This window comes from Microcaecilia unicolor, chromosome 8 (genome assembly GCF_901765095.1).
Source record: "Microcaecilia unicolor chromosome 8, aMicUni1.1, whole genome shotgun sequence".
Taxonomy (NCBI): Eukaryota; Metazoa; Chordata; class Amphibia; order Gymnophiona; family Siphonopidae; genus Microcaecilia; species Microcaecilia unicolor.
In genome coordinates, this window is record NC_044038.1 from 72,031,550 (window position 1) to 72,051,084 (window position 19,535).

The 19,535-nt window shown below is 43.5% G+C and overlaps 1 protein-coding gene across 1 annotated transcript; it reads right to left on the reverse strand.

The window, feature by feature from the left end:
• Positions 1–1,325: 1,325 nt before the first annotated feature.
• LOC115476964 (fish-egg lectin-like) lies at positions 1,326–17,970 on the reverse strand. Its single transcript, XM_030213570.1, has 4 exons — positions 17,818–17,970; positions 13,045–13,272; positions 11,928–12,270; positions 1,326–2,187 (listed from the first exon to the last, which is right to left on the reverse strand). Exons 1-4 carry the CDS (start codon positions 17,897–17,899, stop codon positions 2,031–2,033), a joined length of 810 nt encoding a protein of 269 aa, XP_030069430.1. The 5' UTR covers positions 17,900–17,970; the 3' UTR covers positions 1,326–2,030.
• Between the last annotated feature and the right edge of the window lie 1,565 nt (positions 17,971–19,535).

Sequence of the window (19,535 nt, forward strand, 5' to 3'; positions counted from 1 at the left end):
CTCAGGAGATGACAGAGACAGGCATTTAACCAGCAGAGGTCAGGTCCAGGCACAGAGTCAGGGCAGGCAGCAATCCAGTAGAAGTCAGGTCCAAGAACAGGGTCAAAACCAAGTAAAACAGGAGTAATCACAACAGGAACGCACCAGATACCAGGAAGAAGTAGCTGAGGCAAAGAGAGGAGGGAAACTCCTAGTTTTAAAGTGAAGGCATCTAACATCAGAGTAGGCGCACCCAAAGTGTAGGTGCATCTAAAGGTGCATCCAAAGCCAACGTGTAGGCATGTCCAAAGTGTAGGCGCATAAAAAATATGGGCGCGTAAAACCGGAACTGAATAGAGAATTGTATGCTAGGCTAAATCCTCTGCCTCCAAGTCTGATGTTCCAAGTACGTGACAATAAACCACTGGATTGACATTCATGTACTTAAATTTAACTTGGCAAAACTGAAGTTTTGCGACTTGGGAGACTTGATTTACACAAAGTTAATGACTTTTCGTTGTCAAGAGAATCTTTTCCATGTTACAAGTACTTTGAAAGTCTAATTTTTTTGTTACATTTGTACCCCGCGCTTTCCCACTCATGGCAGACTCAATGCGGCTTACATGGGGCAATGGAGGGTTAAGTGACTTGCCCAGAGTCACAAGGAGCTGCCTGTGCCTGAAGTGGGAATTGAACTCAGTTCCCCAGGACCAAAGTCCACCACCCTAACCACTAAGGATTTTATTGAAGGACTTGCATATGATGTTGCACATATAAGCTGTTTTCTTTATATTCATCTTCTGAGCTATTTCCTCCTTCAGAGCCACTGTCCAAGGAATCACTTGAGGAATTAAAGAATGTAACTTTCTTGTTCTTATGATTACGTCTGGACCACCTATTGCGGTCCATCCATGAATATACGTATCCCTTAGTGTAGTCAATTTTCGTGTTTCGTGTTTGGCTATCTTTTGTGCTCTAATCTCACAGTTATACTTGTCAATAATCCCTTGATGTTTTTTATACTACTGCCCAAATAGGGTCAATGGTATAGATTGCTTTAACAAATCCAGTTTTGCACTGAAGTCAACTCTCAACCCTTCAACCTCTTTATCAAGTTTATCTATCATAATTAACATTAGATCCAGAGCACAAACAGATATTAAATCATTCCTTTTAGTAACGTGATCCACATCATTTAAGAACCAAGGTTCCCTGTACAGCCTCAACTGTGGAAAACCTAGGTTAGGGGCTAATCCTACACAATATTCCTACCTCATAATTGGCTGGGATTTCCAGGTGCTGAGAGGAATATGGAACCCTAGTCAATGACATTTAGATAAAAAGACTTCTTGATCAGGAAACTTTTTATTGAAATTCATGATCAATGAACATAGGAGAGGACATAAGAAAATGCTGCCCTCTGCACTTTTATATTTTGACTTCACAATTTTCTTTTCAGTATAACTCAAGGTGGGTTACTTTAGGTGCACTAAGTATTTCCCTGGTCCAAGAGAGCTTACAATATAAGTTTGTATCAGAGGAAATGGAGAGTTAGGTGACTTGCCCAAGGTCAAAAGGGCCAGCAGCAGGATTTGAACAGGGCTTCCCTAGTTGTCAGCCTGCTGCTGTAACCACTAGGCTACTATACTACAACTGCAAAGAAAGCTAGATTTTCTTGCACAGAGTGACCCCAAATCTATCTCTTTATATTCCTGTTACAGGATGGAAATTGTTACAAAAATTACCAATGGAAAGCCTCTCTTCTGCAATTACTGAAGTATATCCAGCTACCCAGGGGACAGTGCTGCAGAATACAGAGTCATACATAGGAGGCTAATGGAGAGACAGGGGGTCACTATGGTCTTTTCACAGCAGCCCCAGTAGCATGGAAATAAAAAGGGCATTTTAATGTACAAATCCTGCTTGATGGGATTAAATGGAGACATCTTTCCTGTTTTAAATGCAGGGAAATACAGGCAGAGAGAGTCACTAAACATGGATAATTTTTTGGAAAGAGAGAAAGGGAAGAAGAGATGATAGATGCAGAGACCTCACTCTGCACAGGCGATACTGCACTTCAGGATAGTGCCATCTGTGGTCAGCATCCACAGGAATCCCAGGTCATACGATACATGCTTGAATTTGTAACCACATGAATCCACCTGGATCCAGGAGGTCCCAATGGGGTTGCTTGCAGTGATTCCATCCCTGAATGGAGAAGAAAACAGGACAGTGTTAGCTCAGGAACCATTTGCACACCCTCCCCACACTAAAGAAACTGCCACAGTCAGAGCCAGCTCTTTGCATGAGTTGCAGTGTTTTTCTCAAATGGTCCTGTCTTTCAGACCCTACTGACTTATACAAATAAAGCCTACAGTGAGTCTCTGCAGATCAAGGAGGTTCAATTGACAAGAGACAGCATCACGTGACAAAGCTGAAGCCGTAGCTGCTATCCAACCAAAGCAAACTATTGGTCCATGCCAAGCCACGCATAGGCTGACCTTATTTCTAATATGCGTTTGCTATTGTGTTGGGTGACTCAGTATTGTGGCAGGCTCTGGCTTCAGGCTAGATAATGGGCCAAGCATGCTTCCACTGTCTTTCATTTAAAACCTCCTTGCTGCTTCAGATGGCCCTTAATCCCCCTCGTGCCTCCCCTGGGGGCAGTGATTGGTGAAAGGAGCACTCCTCTTCCTCTATGGGGCAGCCCTGTTTCAAGCACTGCTCAAATTCAACTGCAGTATCATGTTCGGTAGACTGGCAGTGGTTCCAGCAGCATATAGGGCAATGGGGTGGAGAACACCAAGCCCTGCCAGTGGAAGAGGCCCTCCTCTGGTAGCCAGAAATCCCTATGCTCACAGTTGGTGGCCCTTTTCATGGGTCGCTGCCACTCCAGCCCCTACCCCACGCATCCGCAAAAAGGCAACTTTTCCTTCTAACCGTTCAGCAATGTCTCTCACAAACATATTAAACAGAATCAGCTCCTTTCCCCAATTTATCTGAAAAAGGTCTTGTTACCTCTCTTTACATCTTTATCCATTTTTTTCTTCCACCTGAGCTTTCACTAGCAATTATTTCCCTCTTCCCTTCTTTTAAATTAATCTGGTAATCTTTTCCATAATGCTCTTGTTGCGTTCTTCTGTATTTCTTAAACAAAGCCTCTTTTGCTCTTATTTTTTTCAGCTACCTGTTTGGAGAACCATATAGGCTTCCTGTACACATTATTTAACAGGTATTCACAATCTCTCTACTTCTTTCCGATTCTGCCGAGGGGATGTTTCAATCCACATCAGGCAAGTTGAAATCTCCCAACAATAGCACCTCCCCTTTCATGCAAAGCTTATTAAAATCTTCTATCAGATCCTTGACCAGCTTCTCCATTTCTGCCAGTGGTCTATAGATAACACCCGTGTGGGTGCAGGTTCCATCTTCTCTTTACAGGATGATCCATATACCTTCTTTCTTTCCCCAGGTTCCCTGCATTTCAGCCACTCTGATATTGCTTTTCACATACAGCACCACTCCTCCACCTCGTCAGCCCTCCTATATCCTTCCTAAAAAGATTATAGCCCGGTATGGTCGCACGGGAATCACTGAACCATGTCTCTGTAATAGCAACAATATCCAAATTTTCCTCAAACATCAGGACTTGCAAATCTTGAACCTTTTTACTTAGACTACGAGAATTTGTGCTCATTTGTTTCCATGTGCTAAGTGAGTTTGGATGGTTTTCTATATTTTCATGCTTTCCCTCTGCCATCCTGTTTTTTCTAGGGGTGACAAAAATGTCATCTATGAAATGCCACCAGCATAGTACATGCTGGAATTGTTGCAGAGTGTAAATATGTATCCCTTCTAATTGAGCCATAAACAAATTAGCCACTGAAGGGTCAAATGAGGCGGCCATCGCTATGCCTGAAAGTTGCATATATAATTTACCAGCCAGGGAAGACAGTGCAACAATAAATTCAGTGGGCACAATGTGAGGACCGTATTATATGTAGGTGGTGTTTCATGGATGACATTTTTGTTATATGGTTATATGATATGCCATCACTTCAATTATTTGTTAAAGCTTTGAACACTTGTCACCGTACAATTAAGTTTCAGTGTTCTTACCATTCCTACAGAAATTTGTTTTTTTGGATGTGAAAGTTCTAAAGTAAAGCTGGCCAATTGCAAACAAGTGTATATTGAAAGCCTACAGACAGAAACACTTTGCTAGCTTATGTAAGTATGCATCCATTTCACACTAAAAACAGTTTGTCTTTTGCTCAATTTTTACGACATTGTCAGATTTGTGATTCCTCTATTAAATACAGAGTCAGCTGGTCATCTGACAGAGAACCTATGAGATAGACGTTATCTTTCTAAGATCATTCGTCAGGCATTTAAAAGAGCAATGTTTAACAATCGCGATCTTTTGCTTCAAGAAAAAATGATCAAATGCAAGAAGCGGTAGTTTCTTGTGTGTTAAAATATACAGATGCTTCTGCACATGTTGCTAAAATAATTTGGAAACATTGGCAAGTTTTGTCCATACTTGGAGTTTTTGAAACAAACTCACTGTATGGTGTCCTTTTCTCGTAATATCAATTTTTCAGATATGCTTTATGGCTCAGAAGTTTGGAAAAAGCATGATAAAGGCAGAACCATCATTATAAGTGTGGCAATTGTGTCACCTGTGCAGTAACTATTGAAGCAACTTCTTTTGGGGATGACAATAATAAGAAATGGATTTCGATGTGTCATTGTACTTCATGCACTTCTGAAGCGGTGATTTATTTGATCCAACGTCCTTGTGATCTGAAATATATTGGCCAGACTAGACGTATCATGAAGACAAGGTTAATTGTGCACAAACACTCTATTGCCACTGGCAGGGCAGAGGCAGCCTTAGTGAAACACTGCCAAGAATTTCATCACACGTTTGATCAACTGAAATATTGTGCTAGTGACATGATTCCAGATAACAGTCAGAGAGGTGATATCTCTCGTCTTTTGCACCAAAAGGAACAACATTGGATTTATCAATTATGTACTGTGGTTCCTTCTGGGCTCAATGGTCCATTGGAATGGGAAGCTTTGTATTGATTGGCTGTTTTGTATTGGATAATGTCATCTGCTACGCTTTTTGTGAGCGTTTTTAAACCCACTATCACCATTTTGTTGTCTCTCCACGAAAATGCTCAACTTCACCTCCTGAAGAAGAATACGAAATGGGAGGGCTCCCTGTCGAGGATTTGCATTCAGTGTGCTTTGGTGTTGAGCTGAAAGATGACTGTATAAAGAATTACCTGTGGTGATTTAGGCGCATTCAAGTGGTCCTACAGCTGTGAAGATAAGTATTTTGAGCACATAGAGGGGCATAATCGAAAGGGACGCCCAAGTTTTATTGAGGACATCCTCGCAAAGTGTCCCAATGGAGGGGCGGGGAAACCCGTATTGTCGAAAAAAGATGGACATTCATCTTTCATTTCGATAATACGGTTGGGGAAGTCCAAATCTTGAAATTTAGGTCGTCCTTAGAGATGGTGGTCCATAGACTTGGTCGTTTCGGCGATAATGGAAACCAAGGACCCCCATCTCAGAAACAACCAAATGAAGCCCTTTGGTCATGGGAGGAGCCAGCATTTGTAGTGCACTGGTCCCCCTGACATGCCAGGACACCAACCAGGCACCCTAGGGGGCACTGCAGTGGACTTCAGAAATTGCTCCCAGGAACATAGCTCCCTTACCTTGTGTGCTCAGCCCCCCAAACCTCCCCCAAAACCCCACTACCCACAACTGTACATCACTACCATAGCCATTACAGATGAAGGGGGCACCTAGATGTGGGTACAGTGGGTTTCTGGTGGGTTTTGGAGGGCTCACATTTACCACCACAAGTATAACAGGTAGGGGGAGGGATGGGCCTGGGTCCGCCTGCCTGAAGTGCACTGCACCCACTAAAACTGCTCCAGGGACCTGCATACTGCTGTCATGGACCTGAGTATGACATTTGAGGCTGGCATAGAGGCTGGCAAAAAATATTTTTAAAGATTTTTTTTTGAGGGTGGGAGGGAGTTAGTGACCACTGGGGGAGTAAGGGGAGATCATCCCTGATTCTAGTCATTTGCTCAGTTCAGGCACCTTTTTGTGGTTTGGTCGTAAGAAAAAAACAGGACCAGGTAAAATCGTTCAAGTGCTCATCAGGGACGTCCTTTTTTTTTCCATTATGGGTCGAGGATGCCTCCGACACGCCCCCGTGAACTTTGGCCATCCCTGCGACGGAAAGCAGTTGGGGACGTCCAAAATCAACTTTCGATTATGCCGATTTGGACGACCCTGTGAGAAGGACACCCATCTTCCGATTTGTGTCGAAAAATGGGTGCCCTTCTCTTTCGAAAATGAGCCTGATAAAGTTTTTTGAACTGTTTTTGGTTTTCCATTTTTGTATGTGGGCAGTGCCTTTTGGTATGTTAGTTCACCTGTATTAATATGTGGTTGGTTGGTTGTTTTTTTGGGAACACAGTTTTTTCTCTCTGGTTGTAAAGAGTTGTTTTCTGTGTTCTTTTTTTCTTATAACACCAACTAAAACATGTGATAGTAGCCCATTTCAGGATGATCACTTTATAGTGTCTCCTGGGGCAGTTGAGGTATTACTTTTTTTATTTTGTTAGTTTTTTTTCCAGGGTGCTAACATTCACAGGCACTTTGTAGCAATTTTTTAAATATATATATTTAGAGTTTTACAGTGCAAACATTTTTGAACACGCGAAAATCACTGGGTGGTCTCGCTAAAAAGTCTGTAACTTCGCAATGTTTAAAGATACTCTCATTCCACTGTAGATCAGTGGTTCCCAAACTTTTTCAGTTCACGGCACCCTTCGTGTGCAAGCAATTTTTTGCAGCACCCTCCCCCCAGCCACACCGATCTCCCCTCCCAGCCACACAGGTCTCTTTTTCCCTGCACAAATATAACAGTGCTAGGGTGTCCCTATAACCAGCCTCTCCAAATGACACAGTGATTACAATGTATAACAAATTACTACTCTACCTATGAAAAGTTATTCCATTATTATACTTCCTCTGTGTACATCCGTATGCTGCACAAGCCAGTATGTTTGAAAATATGTGAGATTAAATAAAAAATGCTACCAACAATAAAGAATGACAAGGTGGATGCCGAAGCCGCCGCCGTAGTAATGCCTCAAGAAGACCTACCGCGATCTTTCTTGGCCACCCTGGGGGTGTAGTGGCCGCTGCAGGGGCAGGAAAGAATCCTACTCTTTCCTGCCCTCTGCCACTCCTTTCTCTCCCTTTCCTCTTCTGTGCTGCACTGCTCACTGCTGGCCGGGCTTTCAAAATGGCTGCCAAGGCTTCCAGCGGCAGTCTTGCGAGTGCCGCCGAAGTGTCTTTCCTGCCCCCGCAGTAGCCACTACAATGCCTTGCCGCCGGCTCTGTCTGCCCCTCTGTCAGTACACAACTGTCTGCCGTGGCACCCCTGTGAGTTTGCCACGGCGCACTGGGGTGCCGCAGTGCACAGTTTGGGAAACACTGCTGTAGATAGTAACAATAAATACAGCTGTAAAATTTCATGTTGAAATTCCAAAAACTCTAGGAGATTACTTTTTTTTTTTGCCTTTCCCTGTACAACTGCCCTTATTATTAATAAATAGGTTCCACTGCACAAAATGGTAGCTATGGTAAGTAGCTTACATTCATTCACTTTAGTAACACGTTAGGCACTTTTAGTAAATCTAATCCTCAAATGATTTCGTGAGTTTTAATCTGGCTATAATAACTGTACAAGAGAATTTTCTAAAAGCCCTACACACAACAAAGGAGCCTCTGGCTGATTTCGATTCCCCAGTAAAAACCCCATTTTATAATTATATAGATAAAGGTTGTCTACAAGTTGGTGAATGACATATGGGGCCCACCACTTGCGCAACAGATTCTTGACAGACTATTAGTGGAGTGCTTTGCCATTGCCTTCCCCAGTCATCTTTACCTGGCTCCCCCCCCCCCCCCACACAAATAAGGGCTCCTTTTACAGAGTTGCACTAGCAATTCTGATGCGGCCAATGCAACGCAGCCCATAGGGATTGCATGGGCTTCATTGCATTTGCCAGGCCGGAATTGCTAGTGTAGCTTTGTAAAAGGATCCCTAAGACTGAATAGTCATGTACCATCTTGAAGTGTATGGATGACCCAGTTGGCCAGAGGTTGGCTACCTAACAGAAATCCCAATGTGGGATTTGAACTCAGGTTATGGATGCACTAGGCAAGTAACCACTGATTCGTGGTAGGCTGTCATTTGTAATGACATAGAAAATGTGAACGAGATATCCAATGTGACATTAACAAATGAAAATGAGCAGAAAAACATGACATTTTGTGTTTATCCATTTACTGATAATAGCGAACATTGAGATCCTTTTACTAAGCTGCAGGAAAAAGGGCCCTGCGGGGGCTGTTTTTCCTGCATGCCAGGGCCCTTTTTATTGCAGCCGGTAAAATGCCCCCCCCCCCAAAAAAAAAAATGGCCACTTGGTAAAATAACTCTCACCGCATGGTGATGCGACAGGGAGCATTTACTGCCACCCATTGAGGTTTCTTTCTCTATAATATCACCAAAATTCGTCCTTTCCTTTCTGAGCATACTACCAGTACCCTTATCCACACTCTTACCACCTCTCAATTAGACTATTACAACTTGCTTCTCACAGGTCTCCCACTAAGCCATCTCTCTCCCCTTCAATCTGTTCAAAATTCAGCTGCACAACTTATATTCCGACAGTGTCCCTATGCTCCTATTAGCCCTCTCCTCAAGTCACTTCATTGGCTCCCTATCCGTTTCCGTATACAGTTCAAACTCCTCTTATTGACTTACAAGTGCATTCACTCTGCAGCTCCTCAGTATCTCTTTACTCTTATCTCTCCCTACACTCCTCCCTGGGAACTTTTTGTTCACTAGATAAATCTCTCTTATCTGCACCCTTCTCCTCCACTGCTAACTCCAGACTCCGTTCCTTTTATCTTGCTGCACCATATGCTTGGAATAGATTTCCTGAGCCTGTATGTCAAGCTCCATCTCTACCTGTCTTCAAATCTAGGCTAAAAGCCCACCTTTTTTATGTCTCTTTTAACTCCTAACCCTTACTCACTTGTTCAGCACCCACGTTTATCATTCCCACCTTTGTAACTCCCTTATTTGTCCTGTTTGCCTGTCCTAGTTTTGTCAGCTCTTTCGAGCATGGACTGTCTCTTTATGTCCAGTGTACAGCGCTGTGTACGTCTAGTAGCGCAATAGAAATGATAAGTAGTAGTAGTCCTGTGGTAACGTTCCATTTTAGCATGCGGTAAGCCTACGTTGGGCTTACCGCCGTTTTTGTAAATGACCCCCAATATTTGCAAAGAGTGTGAACTCTTTCCAAAACAGTGGACTTCCTTTCTGAATAGTGAGCACTCTTTCACATTGCCCCAAAACAAAACAAACAATGCTGCAAATTACATGGGAAGTGAAATAAACATTTTTGGACTGCTCATTACTGCTATCAATTGAACCATGAGGCCTCGTCTATCTAATTACACATGCTCAAAAATATGGGATCCTTTTACAAAGCCGTGGTAAAAAGTGTCCTGCGGTAGTGTGGGCACATCTTTTAGGTGGGCCATTTTTTAACGGGCTGGGGAAAAAGGCAATTTTTAATGGGCCGGGAAATGGGTCTGCGCTAATATTAAAACTACCGCGTGCCTATTTACAGCCTGAGCCCTTACCGCCACCCACTGACCTAGTGGTAAGGGGTCACGTGCTACCCACACAGTAACCATGCAGCGCACGCCAACTTGGGTGCGCTGCCAGTTACCACCGGGATTGCACCCATAGTAGAAAATAGAAAATTATTTTCTGCCGAGGGATTCGGCGCCCACCAGAATTACTGCTGGGTGCACACACTACCCCGGCAGTAGTGCTAATTGGGCATGCGCTACCAATGCATTAGCCCTCCTGCGTCTTTGTAAAAGGGCCCAGATGTGTGCGGGTACTTTTTCCCCAGGCAAGTTTCAAAATGCATGCGTTCCCTTTCAGAACTGGTGCACAGTGTGCACAGAAAAGTGCCTGTGGACTTTATAGATATGTGAGCTGTTTGAAGGTTGCCTTTTATAAATGTCTATACAATAGTGCTTTCATACTGCACCACTATACAAATAACCATTGGTAGTAATAGTAGAAATTCATTTCTTCCTGTGCTGTGCACATCCCAAAGCTAAAAACAAAAACTTCCTACAAAGGAAGCTGGAAAAATGTTGTATAATCCTGGTGGGAAAACAGGAGAAACAGAAACTACGTAGCAAAACATTCTAATGAGATAGATATTTACAAAACAAGTTTAGTACCCTTGGGCAGCTTAGGTTCAAGCAAAATTTCAGACGAACCTCAGTGCTGAGGTTTTTGGCTGAAAATTAGATGACATAAACTTAAGCTTGGGAACTAAAGTCAAGCATCTAGTACCAGTGGCGTAGCCACAGGTGGGCCTGGGCCCACCCATTTAGTGCTCAGGCCCACCCAACAGTAGCACACATTTAGCTGTAGCTGATGGGGATCTCAGGCTCAGCCAGCTGAAGACTTCCCCCTGATGGTAACAAAAATGCTACTCTCCACGATACTGGCACCTGCACACGCTCAGTTTTCAGCACATGCCTGCTGCATACAGCCAAGGTGGAAAGAAGCATTTTCCTGCCAGCTGAAATATTTTTTTTGGTGGTGGTTGGGAGGGGGGAGAACACTTGGTGCCCACCCAAAATTTGTTGTCTGGCTACGCCCCTGTCTAGTACTGACTACCAGTGGCTACTGGTGACAGGAGGCAATACTATAGGAGAATCTAATGTTGGGATAGTTTTTATGTGTAATAGGGTTTTGCCAGATTTGAATGGAACAAGGCTGTTGACATTTCACAACACATTTAAAACACATTTTTTTTTTTGTAAGATGGCTTTTCCTGATTTAGTTGAACGGTTGGTTTTTTTTTAAGGATTTTTATATACTGTTTTGCTCTGCATTGTATAGACAGATGGAATAAATATGTAAAATAAAAATTGTATCTATATTTTTGTGTCTGTTTATGTTTTTAAGTTGTGTGTATAAATTAACTATAGCAGGGGGTTGTTCCTGCCCCCTGAAGAGACTTCACAAGGTCCTGCAGATGGGGTAACAGCTTGGGGGTACAATCTGGGGGCTGGGGAGCCAGCCTAGAAGGTTGTTGTTGTTTTGTTTTTTTATGTGGTGGGTATGAGGTCACATTTTTTTAAATGAAAATGAGCAACATTTTGGTTTACTTTCATTTCATTTTACAATGAAATGAAAGAAGTTTTACTGGTCTAACATTATATGATATATTTTACTTTCTGTTAATATATTTTGAACATGCTCATGCTTTTCTAATTGTTATATAAGCCACATTGAACCTGAGTTCTACTCAGGCTAATATGGGATATAAATGTCATAACTAAAATTTAAAAAATAAATAAAATAAAGTACATCCCTAGAAGCTAGTATAGCTTAAAGTGGAAGCTAGCACACCATCAGATTAAGGGGACTGAATTTAAGAATTTGTTGGAGTACAGAAATAAAATTCTAATACCACTTTATATAAAGAGATTGCCCCTCATTTTTTGTTATATGTTATATACCATGAAGTTATGTGATCATCATCACTTTATGAAAATCATGAGCATTGTCTGTATGTCAAATTGTTTTTATATTTTTGTTATGAATGTATTTTTGTAAAACCCCCTCCCCCAAACTTTGGATGGAGCAGGTTATAAATTTGTTAAATAAATTAAATAAATAAATTAGGACTGCCATTTCTTTAGTGTTTTCAAATTGGGGGGTGGATTTGAGCCAGTGTAGTGACCAGTTTAAGTTAAACACCAGCATCCAAGAGGGCAATTTTCCTTCTCACCTGTGGTAGACCATTCCTTGGGCATTCACCCCATACACGGTGCCCTCTGTTCCAGCCTCAATCATTGACAGCTTCCCTTCCACATGCTGCCAGCTGGAGCCCTGGCAGGAATCTGGTGAGCTGTTCCAGAGATAGTAGATGTCATCACCAGAATTAACACCCCAGCAGCCTAGCGAGCCACAGCTGATGTACTTCAGTTTCCCTTCGATTTGCACCCAGGGCAGTGATGAGCTCTGGACCTTTGCAGGGATGGTCCCGGACTTGGACATGCAGAAAATATCATCATTTGAATTTGCACCGGAGATAAACTCATCCCCGCCTGCATCTATCTGCTTCAGCAACCCTGGGGAAGCAAAGTGGAGATGACAGGGTCATGTATGAAAGACCTCACTTCTTTGTCTCAGAATGAAGGAAAACCCAGAGATCAGAGGAGAAATATGGTATTGAAACAAAAAAAACACACCACAAAAAAAGGAAACCTTGCACCCTCGATTAGGTAGTATAAAGTGGACAGCACATCAACAGCATATATTTTAAGTATTAGAAAAGGCTTGTCTGAAAACGTATCACTTAGAAGGTATCGTATCTTATGCTGCTTGTAGTCCAGCACACTTAAATTAGCCAAATTAAAGTTTTGCAGTTTACTTTAGAGGGATATAATTGTCTCCCTTCTTGCTACAGAAAAGTGAGTCAATCTTTTATGAGGTTCAAAAGAACAACAAACAGAATGAAACACAGAGTTTTAAATTAAACTTATCTGAGACAGCTTCAAAGAACAGGGAATAAAAGGGCGAATCAGGGTAAAACTGAATGTACACAATGCTATAATCTATTCAAAGTTACAAGGACGTTGTGCAGTGCTGTACTGGACTTCAAACATCAATTCAGACTCTTAGAAGATTTGTCAACAAAGCTTCCATTAAAAATTGACCAGCTGGCTCTAAACAGACAAGCTGTGCCAGATAACCAGAGGTTTCATCAAGAAGGGGGGGGGGGGGGGGGGGGGGGAGACCTGTAACTTGCTCTATGGAGCAGAAATGAAATGAACTAAACAAGATAGTCTTCATCTTTTACGTTATACGGGTTTCTACAGACCTTTTACCTAATGAAGACTTACCTTGCATCTGGACCCACTTGCCGCCCACCATTCGGTAAATGGAGTCACCTCTATTCACACCCCAAATGCCAGCAGGGCCCACACTGACATGTTTCAGAGCACCATTAATCTGTGTCCAGCTATTCTCGTACCATGTGTAAATCTGGTCCTCATAATTCACGCCAAATACATGTCCATTGCTAACATCAATCTGCTTCAGATTGCCCGGGATCTGAACACAGAGCATTGCTGGAATAAAGAGACATGGGTTAGACCAGAGTGTTGCATACCCAGGCACTGACTCGTGGGCTCTCCCATCCTACAAATGAATGATAACAGCCAGATTCAAAAGACAGGCGACAGAATGAAGCCTACCAAGCCTGCACCCCAGTAACAATTTTGAAAAAGGGTAACTTTTCTCCAAGAGATCCATTTACAGTGACTTGTGGAAGTGAAATACTTCCTAAAAATAATCTTACAAAATATGCAAGCGAGAAGCCAGTACAGAAACTAAACAAGGATGGGGGGGGGGGGGGGGGGGGGGGGACAATTTTCAAAGTTTTGTCTGTGGGTAGACAGTTTACCTGCAGGAAAAAATCTTCACTGAAAATATCTGCCCCTCCCCCACACGCTCTGTGAGTTTAAGTGCCCACCATACTCTTTAATAGCATTGGGAAAAAAAAAGTGCCTGTCTGAGGTGGAGGAGGGGAGGGAAGTGAAATTCCAGGAGGGATAAATGGGTTTGTTATCCTTTTGTCTGATGTTTTCCCTTATAAATGTACTTACAATATCCCAGCAAGCTTCGAAGTCTGACAGTATAGCCCTCAGGGAGGGTTATTTTAAAATGCATTTCCACAAATACAACAGAGGTTTAAATACAGCAATAGGCTTTTATAAATTGCCTTCAGAACATGTGCATAAACATAGGAACCTACTTTTCAAAATGACTGAGGTGCTGAACTCAGCACAAATTACCAAATCCATAAAAAGGAAAATAAAGCATGGTGGGTTATGAACACAACTGGCCAGGCTGTCTTTACGTGAACAGCCCAGCGGATGGTACACAAACCAGTGGTGTAGCCAGGTGGGGCCATGGATGCCTGGACCCCCCCCCCCCCCATATTTGCTCTGGGCCCCTGGTTGGCTGGCAGGGGTCCCCAATCCCCACCAGCTGAAGAATTCGTTCAGCACTGGTCTGCAGAAGTGCCACCACATTGTCTGCCCTACTCTTTATTCCGCTCACGTCGGGCATGCTCCTTTTAGTGAAATTGCATGACCCCCGCCAGCCAAGGTATTTGCAGTGGTGGTGCTTCAGCTGGCGGGGGGGTTGTGCCCCCCCCACCTTGGGCTCTGGCCCCCTCCCACCTCAAGGTCTGGCTATGCCCCTGACACACACAAGGAGGACTTCTGGACAAAAGAAGTAATGCAAATCCCACCATTCTCTCTCTAGCCCCAACTCATCGCCAGTTTACCACCCTCCTCCCAACCCATCTACACCACACTCAAGCTATGCCTTCCAGTCCACCTTGGCCCATTTATACAACTGTGAAGAACAGCAAACAAGTGTGATTGGACCTGGTAACACTGATCGGTGGTCATTAATCGAACAGAATCATCAGTGAAGACAGATAGGGGGCAGACCTACTTGAGATGCTTTATTTCCAGCTTTCATTTGCCCCCCCCCCCCCCCCCCCCCCCCAGATTTCTTCCATGTGCAAGGCCAGTTTTTCTGTTTTCTCTGTTCTTCGTCAGCTACGATGAATCAGGAAGTATTTTGAGGCTACCTTTCACTCACTTTCATTATTGAGCACTAGGCTGGATTACAGTAATACAGTTTACCTAGGCTGTACTCATACTCATTTGAAGAAACTGCAGTCTCTTCAAAACACAGCTATCAGACTCTTCTGCCGTGCCTGACGCTATGACCATGTCTCTCCTTTGTTCCATAAATTTCATTGGTTGCCAGTTGAACAACTGATTCTATTCAAAATTCTGACACTCACTTTTAAGGCATTTCAAGTAGGCCTGCCCCCTATCTGTCTTCACTGATGATTCTTTACCAGTATGTTCCCTCTGTTCGATTAATGATCACCGATTAGTGTTACCAGGTCCAAAACAAGCCCAGTTAGAAACTAAACCATCCAAAAAAAATACCGCACAGATACCCTCATGTTCAAAAGCAAACGCCGGCGCTAGAGGCTGTTAGCACCGTACTAGCGCCGGTGTTTGCTACCACCCCATGATTAGAGCCCTCGAGCGCGTGAAACAACGCGTTCGAGAGCTCTTTGCGCAAGTGGCATGCAAATGCATGCTAAACAGGGCTTAGCGCATTCATCCCCAATGATCAGCGGCCAGCGCGCCAAAATTTGGGTCGCTGGCCGCAACAAACCCTACGCCACCTCCGAGCTGGCGTTAGGGTTTGCCGATCATTGGGGAGGAATGGTGAGCCCTGTCCAGCATGCAGTTGCATGCTGGCAGGCCCCCGTTCCCCCCAAAGCAAACTGCAAACAGGGGGCTGGAGGTCTGGTGGACTTCCAGTCCTCCTGACAATCCCACTCCTCCAGGTTCAGGGAGGGCTGGAGATCCGGTGGGTCTTCAGCCCCCCCAACCCCCCCCCCCCAAAATGGTCCCTGGTGGTCTAGTGGCCACCGGCCAAGCCCCTCCCACCCTCCCTCCCAACGAGCGACAGGGGGGGCTGGAGGTCCAGCGACCTCCAGCCCCCTCCCCCCCCCATGCACTTAATCCCAACGAAACAAAGTAAAAGGAAACAGAGGAGGGTGGGGAAGATAGGCTCCTTCCAAACAATGGAGAAGACGTATGATTGTAAATAAAACATTACTTTTTACTTACAATCATGCGTCTTCTCCATTGTTTGGAAGGAGCCTATCTTCCCCACCCCTCCTCTGCTTCCAGAAACTAAACCATAACAGTCCAATCAAAGGCTGCCCAGGTGTAACCATTCATAAGGCCACAAGTGAGGTGGGTGACAGGAAGGCAAGTCTCTCTTGAATTCCAGTCCCTCACCCCAGCCCTAACTCCAGTGTACTGCCTAGGGCTGACACCAAGCCCACTGTGCAGTTCGAACTTTAGGCACAGGTTGAAATGTCTAAAATAGCCAGATGCATGTGTAATTGGCAAAATATGTAGGGAACCAGCAGTTTTATAAATGCAGAGATTTAAGTGTCTTTAAAGGGAGAAGGGTGTTCTGGGTATACACAAAAGCTAAATTGTATAATAGCAATACAGGTATGCCTTGGCACTTTTACCCTCTAGCATTTACAGCTGCTTAGAATCACAAAGAACCTGCTAACTAACTTACTTTCTGAGACCTGGAGCTTGGAGGAGTGAAAACAGATGGTAATTTGCTCATCTGTATGACAAATCCACTTCCCCTAGGATTGCCTTTCTGAAGAAAGCTCTCTCCCTTCTTCCCTATGCGCTGGTTTATAAATTTGCCATATACACATGCAAATGGCACTATATAAAGTGCATGGATATGTTCATGATCTGAAAATGCAGACCATTTGTGCGAGTTTAATTTTAAGATCACTATCACTTTTGTGTGTTCACCACATTCACTTGTATCTTTGCCTGGCATTATATGTATTTTTATAAATTATTTATTTATTAGGATTTATTTACCACCCTTTTGAAGGAATTCACTCAAGGTGATGTACAGTAATAAATAATCTCCTACTTTTCTGCAGCTTGATCAGACAGCCTTTATGGAATCTAGCCTGCTTTTGTAAAATTTATTTATTATTTTATTTATTTGTTGCATTTGTATCCCAAATTTTCCCACCTATTTGTAGGCTCAATGTAGTACCGGAGGGCATTTGCAGACTCTGGTGAGAACAAATATAAAGTGATGTTGTGGTAAGATTAATTGTTGGTAGCATTTCTATTTGATCTTCTTTTCTTATATTTTTAAGCATGCTGGCTTGTGCAGTATAGGGATGTGTATACAGAAGAAGTTTTGGTTTCATGGGTTAGAGTACTGCTTTCTTATAAATCGTGTCATTTGGAGGGGCTGGCTGTAGGGACTCCCTGAATTCATGTAGAGATGTTTTCAGGTGCTTAACAATTAGACTTACTGTATTTAGTATAATTTAAAAAAAAACATTAGGTTGAAACCTGGGAGCATTTAATATCTTTTTTTCCTGTGCCTACATCAAAATATTACGGCATGTGGGAACTTCCTCTTAAATGTGAATATTCATTAGTGGAATTGGTCTATTAGTGTCAAAAATTTTATATCTAGCCCTATGAAAATAGAAGGGGAGGGGTGCCTCTCATAGAAAGAACCTCTCTCCCTTTGGTTTTCCCAAGCAGGCTCCATTAGGATTGCTAGGGCATATCCTTATTGTGTCCCACCTCTGATTTCGCCTCTGTTCAAAATAAACCAAGATGTGGGCAAATAGTTATTATAATGACAGGTCAGAATTTCTGACAGCCATCAGCTGACTCAGCTTTTCATTCCCAAGGGATCCTAGTCACAGGTTATGAGAAATTGCATTTCTGAATGTGCCTCTGCAAAGAGGACCTTTTAAATCTCTCTGCTAATTTGCATTTTGAACAATAGGAGTGGTAGGGAAAAGTGCAAAGTTGTAATTAACACCCAATTAATTAGGGGGGGTGGGGTGGAGGTAGAAGAGGGCTTAGAGTAAAGGAAATTAAATGATTTGCCCAAAGTCATAGGGAACCTGAATTGAATTCATCCTCACTTGTCAGATGTACCAGATCAGAGATCCTGTGCTATAACAGGATTTTCCTCTTCTTCCCCCTTTTACTTACCTGAGCTCAGTCCTGTGAGAAGCAGCTGCAGCAGCAGCAGCAGGGACACCTGGAGCCCTGCCATTCTCCCCATTGCCATCATTGCTGTAACTCTCAGTCCTTGAGATGCAGATGCTGGATGGCACAGGGAAGAAGGACTTTATATACCTCAAGCCCCACCCAAGGAGGGCTTGAGCCGAGATTGGGTGGCACAGCTGGTAGTGGGAGGCGGGGATAGTGCTGGGCAGACTTATACGGTCTGTACCAGAACCGGTGGTGGGAGGCGGGGCTGGTGGTTGGGGGGCAGGGATAGTGCTGGGCAGACTTATAAGGTCTGTGCCCTGAAAAAGACAGGTACAAATCAAGGTAAGGTATACACAAAAAGTGGCACAAATGAGTTTATCTTGTTGGGCAGACTGGATGGACCATGCAGGTCTTTTTCTGCCGTCATCTACTATGTACTATGTTACTATGATAGCAGGACTGTGAATTGTAAAAAAAAAAAAGGATGAAAGGTTTTTCCTCTAAAGCTAACAAGGCATTTTATCAGTCCCCCAGGACTCTTGACCTATGTACAAACTGTATGTGTTAGCAGTGGTGAAGCAATCAATCAACTCATCAGGTTCACTACCTGAACACACATTTTTGCAAACCTTCTTATACAAGCAACAAATCTGAAAGATTAAATTACTTTAGGGAATGTGATGACCCTACTTACAACACTGCCCTGGTATTGCCAGCTTATTCATACCCTGCTCTGCCACTAATATTAAACGTTAGGTCCACGGGAATTAAATCAACTGAACACAAGAAACCAACAGGACATGCATTTATTACTACTACTACTACTTAGCATTTCTATAGAGCTACTAGACCTACACAGTGCTGTACACTAAACATGCATGAAATAGTCCCTGCTCTACAGAGCTTACAATCTATTCAAGACTGAGAAACAGGACAAATAAAGGATTAAGGAACTACTTATTGTGGGAATGATTGAAACAGACATGGCTGCTGAACAAGTGAATAGGAGTTAGGCTTTAAAAGCAGCCTCAAAAATTTAGCCTAGATTTGAATATGACCAGAGACGGAGCTTGACATACCGACTCAGGAAGTCTATTCCAGGCATATAGTGCAGCAAAATAAAAGGAATGGAGTCTGAAGTTGGCAGTGGAGGAGACGGGTACAGATAAGAGAAATTTACCCAATGAACAGAGTTTCTAGGAAGGAATAATTGTTCTGTCCTTTGACAGCCTTGCTCTAGTTTATAATCCTGCTTATTTTCAAAGGAGAAGGCCGGCCATCTTCTAACACAAATCGGGAGATGGCCGGCCTTCTCCTAAAGCCAGCCAAATCGGTATAATCGAAAGCCGATTTTGGCTGGCTTCAACTGCTTACCGTCGCAGGGCTGGCCAAAGTTCAAGGGGGCGTGTCGGCAGGGTACGGAAGGCGGGATGGGGGCATGGTTAAGACATGGCCGCCTTCGGCCGACAATGGAAAAAAGAAGGCCAGCTCTGACGAGCACTAGGCTGGCTTTACTTGGTCCATTTATTTTTAGGACCAAGCCTCAAAAAAGTGCCCCAACTAAAAAGATGACCACTGGAGGGAATCGGGGATCACCTCCCCTTACTCCCCCAGTGGTCACCAACCCCCTCTCACCCAAAAAAAATTTTTTTAAACATTTTTGTGCCAGCCTCTATGCCAGCCTCAAATGTCATACCCAGCTCCATCACAGCACT

What these genes read in the sequence shown, in the direction of transcription:
- LOC115476964 (XM_030213570.1), bottom strand. Translation starts at nt 17,899, where the DNA reads ATGATGGCAATGGGGAGAATGGCAGGGCTCCAGGTGTCCCTGCTGCTG. An exon ending in CAAGTGGGTCCAGATGCAAG is followed by an intron (nt 12,271 to 13,044) that starts GTAAGTCTTCAT and finishes TTGCTTCCCCAG; the next exon opens with GGTTGCTGAAGCAGATAGAT. An exon ending in CAAGGAATGGTCTACCACAG is followed by an intron (nt 2,188 to 11,927) that starts GTGAGAAGGAAA and finishes TTCTCCATTCAG; the next exon opens with GGATGGAATCACTGCAAGCA.